Source organism: Thamnophis sirtalis, unplaced genomic scaffold (assembly GCF_051295495.1).
Source record: "Thamnophis sirtalis isolate CommonGarterSnake01/CBP01778 unplaced genomic scaffold, rThaSir2_p1.2 scaffold_1, whole genome shotgun sequence".
Classification (NCBI taxonomy): Eukaryota; Metazoa; Chordata; class Lepidosauria; order Squamata; family Natricidae; genus Thamnophis; species Thamnophis sirtalis.
The window spans coordinates 143791035-143803022 of record NW_028261381.1 but is presented as its reverse complement, the minus strand read 5'-3'; the positions used below and the strand labels follow the sequence as shown (position 1 = coordinate 143803022).

At 38.5% G+C, this 11988-nt stretch overlaps 1 protein-coding gene across 4 annotated transcripts in view; it reads right to left on the bottom strand.

Moving 5' to 3' along the window:
* Window positions 1-214: 214 nt before the first annotated feature.
* Window positions 215-11988, bottom strand: part of RCOR1 (REST corepressor 1) — a 159844-nt gene continuing 148070 nt past the window's right edge. The window contains exons 8-12 of one of the 4 annotated variants that reach the window (XM_014074033.2): window positions 7606-7818; window positions 6323-6400; window positions 5670-5727; window positions 2434-2666; window positions 215-1228 (exon numbers count right to left, since the gene is read on the bottom strand). In XM_014074033.2, coding sequence (XP_013929508.2) covers window positions 1187-1228; window positions 2434-2666; window positions 5670-5727; window positions 6323-6400; window positions 7606-7818 — 624 coding nt within the window. In that variant the 3' untranslated portion in view covers window positions 215-1186. The remainder of the gene's footprint in view (window positions 1229-2433; window positions 2667-5669; window positions 5728-6322; window positions 6401-7605; window positions 7819-11988) is intronic. The other 3 variants (XM_014074035.2, XM_014074034.2, XM_014074036.2) reach the window with 3 other exon arrangements.

Sequence of the window (11988 nt, the reverse complement as noted above, 5' to 3'; positions counted from 1 at the left end):
CCTAGAGTCATCTGAGGAGAGCCATGGCTTGGGTGGAAATGGAATAAAATGTATGATTGGAAGATTACTTGCCAACAAGCATTTTAAGTACTGATGCACTCTATTTTGGATTTGTGATTACTGCTACTAAGCTCTCATCCAGACCAGCAATTAACCATGGGAAGCTAAGAGGTAGCTTCCACTCACCTCAATAGAAAATGAGGTCCCCAATGCACCTCAAATTAGAACAAGCTGTTGCTATGTCTTAAACCCCAGGATATCCAATCAAATCACTTATTTTGCTACTCACCTAGAGATTATAATGCAAGTCCACTGAATGGCAAAGTATATGCATATATAGAATCAAAGCAAGGTTACACACTGCACATTCCCTTTTGCACTAAATAAAAAGGTTCATTATAATAATTATAATAATAATAATAAAAATCACAATTAATATCAGTGAGCTTTCTAAGGAGGAATTGATTATAAGAACAGAATTAAGACACAGGAAAAATCTGTTTTCTATTCTGAAAATCACATCGCCCCCCCCACCCCCATCATTAATTTCAAATAAACTACTAGACCAACTAGCACAGCTTTCCTCCAAGTATTGGGACCACTGGAGGACATCACTTTTGAAAGGATTAATTAGCCTAAACACAATACGTTTCTTAACAGGAAACTCACTCATTAAAAAAATAAAATAAAAGGTTACCTTATCAGCAATGATTATATCATAAAAATAAGTTTAAATCATACAAGGGCATATAGAAATGCATACTATTATCTTAATACAGAGTATTTTTTAGAAATGCCCCTGATGTCAGGAGGTAACTTGTGAACATGACGAGGAGCCAGGTTGGTTAATCAAAGTTTACAGAAAGCGATGTAGATGGTTCAAGAAGTCACTGATGCTTTAAAACTTGATGGTGTTGAAATCTGAGAGCTTGTTCCAGGAGTTGCAGAGATTGGATTGGTGGTTGGTTGGGAAGATTGAAGAGAAAGTTAAGGCAAATACAGAACAGGAACAGTAGTGTTTGCCTATATTTGTGATCTGTCCTCCCTCTTTCTCTCTCTCTTTTTTGGTAATAGCTGCTTGTCCACAGAGTTATGATGCAGATGGCTGTCCGAAGTTTTGCTAATACCTGATATTTCAGATAGCATAGTAGTCAAACATAACATTGTTCAAGGCTACCTGAGTTTTTCATGAAGTGGATGAATATCTGACATCCAAAACAGAAGTAGCCTGCAAGAGAAGAAAATCGATGGTAGCAGTAAGCAACATTTTAAAATTATTTTCTTATGCACGTGCACATACCCCTTTTATTTCATTTCATTTCTGGTTTAAGAAAGAAGAGCAGACATTGAAAGAAAGGGAAACCCACAGATAGTTATGTAGAGCAATAAATTAATAAGCCTCTCTCTCCTCAGATTCTATTATTGGAATTCTCAATTGTCTAAAACAAATAGAATTCTGAAACACCAAGATCTATCATCAGAAGCATTATTTCCAATGAAGCGAGAAAGAGGGAAAAAATGTTAGCGCAAATGTCAAACTTTTGCCACAAATTTATACATTTCTGTTTCACTGCTTCAGATATTTATGGAATTGTAAATAATGCCAAAATAAATTAAAAACTACAAATAATAGTCTAAAACCACACTACAAATGCATAGTAATATTAAAAAGTATGAAACGAAAACCAGGGGAGCAAATATGACTGAAAAGGAGGATTTTATAGATTACACTATGATACCCCTAAGAGACCCAAAGGTGCTTTTCCAAAAGGCAACTGGACTTTGTTTTTGTTTGAAAACATTTCGCTTCTCATCCAAGAACTGAAGAAGCTTCTTGGATGAGAAGCAAAACATTTTCAAAGAAAAAAACTAAAACAAATTGCCTTTTGGAAAAGCACAATTGGGACAACCATGACCTTAAGTGATGACATCCATTTCCAAACAGCATGGCTATATAGTAACAGTAAAGGTTTCCCTCACACATATATGCTAGTCGTTCCTGACTCTAGGGGGTGGGGCTCATCTCCGTTTCAAAGCCAAAGAGCCAACGCTGTCCGAAGACGCCTCCGTGGTCATGTGGCCGGCATGACTAAACAGCAAAAGTGCATGGAGCACTGTTACCTTCCCACCAAATGTGGTTCCTATTTTTTCTACTTGCATTTTTACATGCTTTCAAACTGCTAGGTTGGCAGAAGCTGGGACAAGTAACGGGAGCTCACTCTGTTACCTGGCGCTAGGGATTCGAACCGCCGAACTGCCAATCTTTCTGACTGACAAACTCAGCGTCTTTGCCACTGAGCCACTAGGTCCCAAAGGTTACATAGTACAGTTATCCAAAAGCTAACCAAAGAGTTGACACTACCAAAAACACTATAATCCAGTTTGAGACAATAAATATATAGTGCTTTCAAATAGTAAAATAAAACCTACTACTACCTCATCTTCTTCTTCAGATACTTTAATAGTATTATCCGGGGATTTGACAGGTTTCTGTGTACTGGTTCCATTTGTCTCGGCCTTCCCATGCTCAGCTTCCCACTCCTGTAGAACTTCGTCTATGTTAAAACGCCGCCGATAATTTACAAAAAAGTTTTTCACTTGCACCACAGATTTGTTTCCAATGACATCAGAGATTGCTTGAAAATCACGACCATATTTCCTGATTGCTACAAAAGAAAACATATCTTTCAAGACCATTTCTGAAGCCCAGAGGAAATGTATATATAACCTTTAAACTCATACTAAGGAATTGTGTTCAGAGTAGCATGTATTTTCACAAGCATGCAGGGAGCTAGATTAGACTGAGTGGCCTAAGATCATCCAGTAGACATGGCTGTGAAAATTTAGCCTAGATCCCCTTGTGACCTTGAATGAGATATCAGAATAAAACTTGATGAGCGGGTATTTGCATCAACAGTACTGCAAAAAATGCATGCTGTAGAGGTTGTAGAGAATTTATTGACACAGTAAATGAACCTCCTTGAGATTGAATGGATATACTATTTATAGTTTCAAAGTCAACAACTAAATTTAAGGGATACATCAAGGGTCACACTGTTTCTAAACCAATTATAGGTTTATAGAAGAGTGATAAATCTTGGCTTTCTTAAGATTCTGCCTCAATATGGTTATTTATTTATTATTGAATTTTATTCATCAAACATGGCCACCAATCTCATGCAAGACAACTCTACAATTTAGACTCATCATAAAACCAATTAAACCAATTATGTTACTAAAACTATATGTTTGAAAATATTTCTTATGGCCAAATATAGATTTAGCTATATTTCCTTTTAATTTTTCCCACACTGAGATCCCCCCCACCTTTATTAATTCTTTCTACTGTTGTGTACTTTACTTATCACTGCTTCTAACAAAGTGTAAATGAAATGATAGTTATAAATTAATTTAAGGCCATCCAATTCAAAAGCCCAGCTGGTGAATTTGTTAACAACAAATTAAAACCCAGCAACAATCTTTTAAAAGTGAAGCAATCCTGAAAACTTGATACACCATCAAGCATCAAGAGTACTGTGAAGGACTTCACCATTGGGTAGCCCAGTGAATATAATATGCTATCTAGTATGCTGCTCTAATGATGAAAAACATCATATCAAGGCAAGGTGAATATGGTGATTTTAATGTTAATTGTTCATTGTTTTTTTTAAAGGCAGCAAAAAAACTAAACTCTATACGCTGTGTAATTATTTCCCCTTTTTAATCCGTTTGCTACATTTTTATATTGCATCTATAGAAGTATGTTCACATTCTTGATGTAAATATTCCAAAATCATTTTAAAATGAAACAAAATATTAACAGCACAAGCAACTACACTACTAAAATATTTAATTGATTAATATAGAGCTTCTCAAATCTGGATATGCAATGATCCCCTGAAATTAATGACTTTGTGTAAACCTCAATGATAATATCATTAAATAATCTGATTATCAATTTGAAGACATGCTGGCTGGATCATTTAAGTGGTTAATATACCTTTTACTCCAGAAGCTTCTCCTTTCCTTTTGGCATCTTGTGAGCAAGATCCAAATGCCACCACTGCATTTCTTCAATCCTATGGCCTTGATGATGCCCTCCCTTTCCTAGTCTGCATTAATGCTAGTTGTATCATCTCTCAATCAGATGTGTTGCTGTACTTGAATCTACTCAATCACAATTCTATTTCCCTGCAGATTCATTGCCAATCACTATTGCAGGAATGGGAGCACTGTCTCAACTTATCACTGGGACATTCACATTTCTCATAGTGGGTAGGAGAAACAAAGCTCTCAGATGGGAATCGCATATAGGTGATGGAGAGATGGAGAGGGTTGGTAGTTTTAAATTTCTGGGCATTTATATCTCGGAGGACCTCTCATGGACTATGAATGATAACAAGCTTGCGAAGAAGGCACAGAAGAGGCTGTACTTCCTGAGAATGCTCAGGAAGATAAATCTATCTTAGCATCTACTTCTGTCCTACTATTGCAGCACCATTGAGAGTGTCCTGACATATGGCATTCTTGCATGGTATGGGAGCAGCTCTGCAGCGGACAAAAAAGCTCTGCAGAGAATCATTAAAACTGCCCAGAATATCCTTGGGCTCCAGCTACAAGCCCTGGACGACATCTTCGCATCTCGCTGTTTGAGGAAGTTGCACAACATTCTCAGAGACTCCTCTCATCCTGCTTACAATGTTTTTGGACTGTTGCCTTCAGGCAAAAGATACAGAACAATTAAAACTCGGACCACCCGTCTTCTGTATAGTTTTTATCCCAGAGCTATAATTGCATTCAACAATGAACGAAAGGGCGGCCATCAGTGAGCTGTTGGACAGAATTACTTGGTCTGTTGTGTGGATGCTTGGTTGGTTTAGAGGCGGGGAATTTTGGTGTGTGTGTGTGTGTGTGTGTTTGGGGATTGTCATGTGTGTTGGGCCTGGTCTCTGGGTGTTATGTGAATTTCACTGTATGGGTATACTGTGTATATACGTACAATGACAATAAAGTATTCTATTCTATTCTATTCTATTCGTATAAAAACAGCATCACTGGCTGCAAAACAGAATGTAGGCTTGAAAAGACTTGCCTCCTCTGCCTGGACAAGCCAGTTATGACTCATCTCAAATATGTTCAGTGCCCCTGGGCATACAAATATGATAAATAAATAAATGAATGCTAATGACTGATCCCACAAGCCGTATTTCTAAATATTTAATAAATATGTTTCCACAACCTGACGAAAGCAAAAACATGGACCTCTTCTTGTAAGCACACCCTTGTTAAGTATCTGAAATTGGGCACATTTTGCATACAGTGCATGCACACACAGAGAGAAACTATTCTTATGTTTAAAATATGCACATTGAATACACACACACACCATCATAAATACAAGAATCAGGCTAGCATATCCAGTCAAACTCCACCCACTTCAACCCACAATCATGGGTTGGTATATGAGGAACTGGGTCAGTCATCATCTGGCATATGGGAAATTGTCAATGAAAAAATGAATGAGTGTGACCACCTTACAGTAAATGCAGTTCAGGTCTCCAAAGTTAGCATCAACCCTAAGACACGAGTCAGAAGCAGAAATGCTCCATCAGAAATCAAGATACAGGGTCATCTTCCCTACAGACAGGAATATATTTGCAACACCATACCTTGCACTGCAAGAAGCTGTTCATCTGTGGTCCAGCGTGCATTACATTTCAATGTTACCTAAGCATTATGAAACATAAAGAGAATAATTTACTTAGATAACAGATGTGCTTTTAAACCTCAGCCCCCAAACTGTATACAAATTAAAAAGTGAACGCATTGCTTGAGCAGTCATTTGTTAAATAAAGCCTGCATTACTCTTCTCAGCATGTTTTTTTTAAAATCCCTTTTCAAGTGAAATTGTAGAGATAGTCCATTATTTAGTTAACAACATTTAATTTATAAGAGCAGAAAGTAAAAGGGAGATAAAAGGAAGTGGTCAATTATTTTAGCAAAAAGTTAGCTACAAGAGTCCATGCCTGGGTTGGCTTCGTCAACCAAGTCAAAATTTGAGGGCATCTGGACTGTGGCTTTTGGTATGTTCCTGATTGTGAACTGTGCACTTCTTCTCATCCTAACTCCAATACTGGAGCTAGAAAAGGAACTGGGGTAATTCCCCAAATTGCACTGGGCCTCACAATCTCCTGAAGGACCTCTGAAGCCCAATGTAATTATAGGGATAAATGGCAAATTTGATCAACTTAGTCAGGTGCCCTTCTATAAACTTCAGAAAAGAAGGAAAAACACACAATTTCCCATTAGAACATAAGCTTACCTCTGGTAACCTATATTGCTCTATTCCCCCTTCAAGTTTCTCTTTCAGAGAGCTGTTTGTTTGTTTAATATTTTGAATCTGAAAAGAAAGGTTCCTCTTTCAGTATGGATAATATACAAAGGTTGCATAAAATTTGATCTAACGTCAAATATTCTCTAAAACATCGATGGGGTGAATATTATCTATGCCCCACCCCAATAATTTAAACAAGAGCCCTGCTTCCTCCAAGAACCACAGTTCCCTTCCCAACTAAGATTGGGAGTCTTGCCTTTTTCCTCTCCCACCCAAACATCCAATAACTTAGTAGTTGAGAAGCAATAATGGGGAACAGGTTTTTTCGTTCTTAGCCTCTTTGGAGACTTTCTAATGTTGATACTTGTAAAAAAAAAAAGATACTAAGTTGGATGATTTCCAACAGAACCTTTACATTGTTAAAATGATTGTGTTCCCAATTGCTTGCCTATGTCTTTCTTTTGAACATCACAGCATTTAAAAAACAACCACCCTAGCTCACCCTCTGAACTGCAGCCACTCATTATTTTTATTTTGTAAAGATGCCTGTGGAGTTTTTTTTTTCCCAACGTCTGATCATAATAAAAACTATCTATCTACCTGCCAGTGGAACGTATGACAGTGGCGATGCTGAAAGTTGAAGTTGTGCTTTGCAATCCACAGTTTTCCATTTACATGTATTTTAAAATTAAAATAATCTTTTAAAATGTCAAGTAGAATAGACAATGTGACAAATATAACTGATCATTGTTACATGGATACGGTTAAGTGGATGCCCATGGAACCAAACAAACAACCAGTGCAGTAATCTTCTAACCAATAGAGGAAATAAAAGAATAAAAGCTAGCTGCATAGAAGTGGTAAGGCAGAGGAAAAATATTCTAAGTTTTTATACTTGAATGTGTAGAATTAGAATTTAGATGGAAATCAATAAAGTAATTGATTACTAATATAAAAGTTTTCAGAAACTACAAAGCCCGAAGTGTGGAGAAACATGGAAACTGATTTATGGAAATCCGTAATGACGACCTGAGTAAGATACAGGAAGTTGGCAATTCATCTCGCTGCACTGTAAATAGAAAGCCAAGTTGAAATAATTCTCCTCTAAAATGTACTGCAACTGACAGCTTGTTAATCAGGTCTCATCCTGATGCAAAACATCTCACCCAAGCTATAAATCCTCCCAGGGAGCTGTGAAGTTGAGATTGTTTAAAATATGTATCAGATGATTAAAAAGAAGCCTCGCTCGGCTGCCAAGGGAAAACACATACCTGTCGCTTGATGGAGACGAGCTCCATATCCAGTTGCCTGAGCAAAGTGGTGGCAGCGGTTGCGTTGGCAGACACGGCTTCCACGTCTTCCTGAGAGAGAAACATTCCTTTGGGAGGTTTCCTCTTGGCCCTGTTCTTAGCAGCCTGGGAACTGTGCTTTTCTTTCTTTACCTGAGGAATTGTTTCCACGGGAGGAATCTGCAATGGAGAGATCTACCATATGTAAGCCTGATGATTCAACCACAAGCCATCCACAACTACTGCCACTTCCAAACATGCCCCAAACCTGAGATGGACGGTCATAAGTGTACTCTTTTTCCAAGATCTAGCATTACAAAAGGTAACTGCAAAAAGGAAATTTCTGTCTTGCTTCACCTTTTTACTAAACCGGTGGATAGGGTCTACATTTTCACAATTTAATGGGTGAAAGAGGCATCTAATTTTAATCTTCCCAGAACACAGAGGTCACCTGAATATGAGTTCTTTAATCTTTAGGGCATCCATTTTACCCTTCAAAGTTCTTCAAAAAAGGTCAACTTGCACAGTATGCCTGTCTAGTCCAAAGGCATCATGGCATCATTCTTCTGGCTTCATCTTTAAAAATCATACAAGACTCTCTGTACATTGAGCTGTGGGACGATTTGTTGGTGCTGCCCAAGTATTTTTCTGCTAAAGTAACAAGAAGACTGGGAGGATAGACACAAGAGCACAAAATGCACCTATCTTGTTAAAGTGAAGTAATAGCAAAAGCAATAGCACTTAGACTTATATACTGCTTCACAGAGCTTTACAGCCCTCTTTAAGCAGTTTACAAGGTCAGTGTATTGTCCCCAGCAATCTCATTTTACCAACCTTGGAAGGATGGAAGGCAACTCAAACTTGAGCCATTTAGAATCGAACTCCTGGAGTGAGCAGTGAATTAGCCTGCAATACTGCACGCTAAGCATTGCACCACCAGGGCTCTAAGTAAGATGAAGTCTGCTAAGTATCTTCCTTAAGTTCTATTACTGAAACAGAAGATAAATGCACTAACCCAAATACAACACACATAATACAATGGTTCCAACATATATGAGAATTACTCTTTTACCAAAGACTTTCATCCTTACTCCCCATCTTGAGAAAAGGACTCAATACTCCCATAGAGGACTGAAATGACAACATCCACCACACGTTCCAGGCATGCCACTTGAAAACCAACCAAAGCACGCTTTCCAACCTCTGGCCATCAGCACCTCAGTTTAATAGTGTATCAAAAGTAAAAAGAAGATATTTCAGTTGAGCATGGGGGTGGTTGAATTAGGGGGAAAAAATCTAAAAATTATGTTTGATATGCAATTTCGTGTGTGTCAGCCAGAGGGGAAGAAGAAGAAACTAATTTAAGACAAAACATGAAGGGTCAGATGATTGCAGGCTAATCCTTAAAGCTCATTCCTTTTTATATGCAGCACTGAAAAACTGAGGGATAAATTTTTTTTGCATTGGTATGAAATCTGCCCTAGAAAAAGGTCTTTCAGGGACAAGTATGAAACACAAAGAATGTATCTAAGACACTGTTTTAGATTCCTGCAAAGGAACACTTAGATCTGCCTGCCACTCCACTAGCAATGTAATTTTTAAAATTTCTTCTGAATCTTTTGATAACACTAAGGACATGTCTCCAGAATGTGAAAAAGACCCTTAAAAAGCTCCCTGTTAAGGGAAAGTCATAATTGCTTCTGCCTTTCTTCAAATGAAAACAGCAAAGCATAGAGGCATCAAGCAACCACTACAGAGTTTTCCTACTCTGAGGAAAATAACCTCCAACCTTAACCGGAAATTGTACAGTATACACAGAATTCCCAAAAGATTCTGCCTGGGAGGAGGGAGGGGCATGAGCCTCATCTTAGTTTGTCAAGTCCATTCTACCTGAGCAGTCATGTTGCCTGCTTCCCTCTGTCCATTTCCATGCCTGCTCAGTGATAATCAGTGGTGGATTGCAGGTGGTACGCCCCTGTATGGGCATACCCGAGCCTGCCCGGAGCACTGGATACCGTTCTGGTATGGTGCTCCGGAGGGCCCACCCGCCCGCCTGAGTCCTTACCTGTTTTTTAAGGCTTCCACGCTTCCTCATGGCGCATACAATGCCTATGTAACGTTCCGAGGAGCAGCTGGAGCATTGCAGAGGCGCTAAGACGAATGCACCCACTGTGCGCATGTGCGTGCGTGCTGCATGCATCCATGTGGATGCTGCCAGGCCCATTACAACCATACAGGTTGGGACGGGATCCGGAACCCACCACTGGTGATATCCATGTTTTATTACAATATGCACCTTGAAGGATTACTAGTCGATTTTAATCATCCTTTGATCTCTTAAGCCAGGGACTTAAATCAGCTTTCAATCTTGATGCTGGTCTAGCTTGATCTAGCATTAATTAGTATTTTTCTAGTTTGAGCATCAAGGACTGAACAGAGAACGTTCAGTAATGGACTGGGCATACATTCAGTGAAGGGCCTGCAGGAAAGAGTAAAAGAAACACTTCCCAAGACAATTTCCCTCAACCATAGTTTACACACACACACACACATACACACTGTAATTAGGGTCCTTGTCTTCCTTAGACATGATCCTATGCCCACACTGATTCACTGAAGCATATTCAAAGCTACATGCAGCATTCATTTAGTACTTAAATTGAAAGATTGAGTTCATATATTGCACTATTGCACTAAGCTGTATTATATGGGTTTATCTGCTTTAGGTTTAGCATGTTAAGGTGGACTTTGCTAACTGCAGTTTATTCAAGACATTATATGTACATACTGTTCATTTGTCCAGCAGTCTCTGAGAATCAGACACCACTGAATGGAAGGGAAAAATAATGTGGTATTCAAAACAACATATGATGGGGTAGAGATATGCCTTTATAAGGACATTTGTGTTTCCCAGCAGAGGTCTAGCCAGAAAATCTTAGCTACTATTAGCAGAAAATAACTTGATCTATATAGGTCAATAATGTAATAGGGATTAAGGGCAGTTTTATATATTACTGTGGTTTTCACTGAAACATCAAAGCATCTGCAACACATCTCAACAGCTTACAAGTGGTAAGAGTTCATCTCTCTATAGTATGGAATAAATTAAATTCCAGCTTTATCTTCTAAGCTATGGAAGAGACTTCTAGTTCTTAGCTGTGACACTTCAGCACAAAGATAGGTGGTCACCATTCATGTTTTCAACCTCTCTGTAAATTTGAAAACTCAGAAAAACATGGTGAGTTGGAGAAAATATTTCTCATTATACACTGTAAATGGAAAATGGTACATCATGGTCATCTGACCACAGGATGAGCCAAACGCTTGTAAATAGCAACAGACATATATACCACTTCACAGAGCTCTACAGCCCTTAGCATATTGCCCTCAAATGTGAGATGGTTGACAAATGCCCAAAATGCAATCATGAGGCCAAAATAGTGGTGATGCTATGCAGCAATCATAACTTCAAGGATGGATTATAAGTGGCTGTTTTAAAAGACTGTTATAACTTCAAACGGTCATGGATCAGTTTGAGTCTCACCAGGCTCAAGGTTGACTCAGCCTTCCATCCTTCCGAGGTCGGTAAAATGAGGACCCAGTTTGTTGGGGCCAATATGCTGACTCTGCAAACCACTTAGAGAGGGCTCCAAAGTGGTATATAAGTCTAAGTGCTATTAGTAATCAACCTTGCCAAGCAAGGACAATCTATATTGTTCCCGAGTAACTGAACTTAAAGAACTCTACTTAGATCCATGTTTTCTTATTATGTTTATGTAGGAAAATAAACTTACTTTTCCTCCAGTGTGCAAATATTGAAATGTTATTTTTTATGTTAAGCCATAATGAGATACACAAATTTAAATATTAGAATGGAAGAAGAGGTCATTAATAAATTTAAGAAAACTGTGATGTGAACACTGAAACAGAATCTTTTAAAATATCCCCTATTAACATAATAATGTTTAAAACCTTCTGAACCGGATGTTCCCAGTGGTTTTTGCTGTACTCAAATCGAAACTTTTGGCACAATTTCCAGTGAATGACCTTAACAACGTGGTCATGGCGTTGTAGGTAGTCAGTTTGTGAAAATTTGCTGCACCCGTTGATCAAGTGGCCGACTGTCTCATCTTTCTCATTACAGAGGCGGCATTTGCTGTTGGTGGTAACATGTTGAATTTTTGCCTTCATGCAGTTTGTGGCTAAGGCTTGTTCTTGAGCTGCCAAAATAAAGCCTTCTGTTTCTTTTTTCAGTGCTCCTGATCTTAACCAGTTGCACGTTAGCTTTTGGTCAGCTTTGCCTTCAATATTTTTCAAGTATTTGCTATGCATAGCTTTGTTTTTCCAATTTTCAGCTCGCTTCTC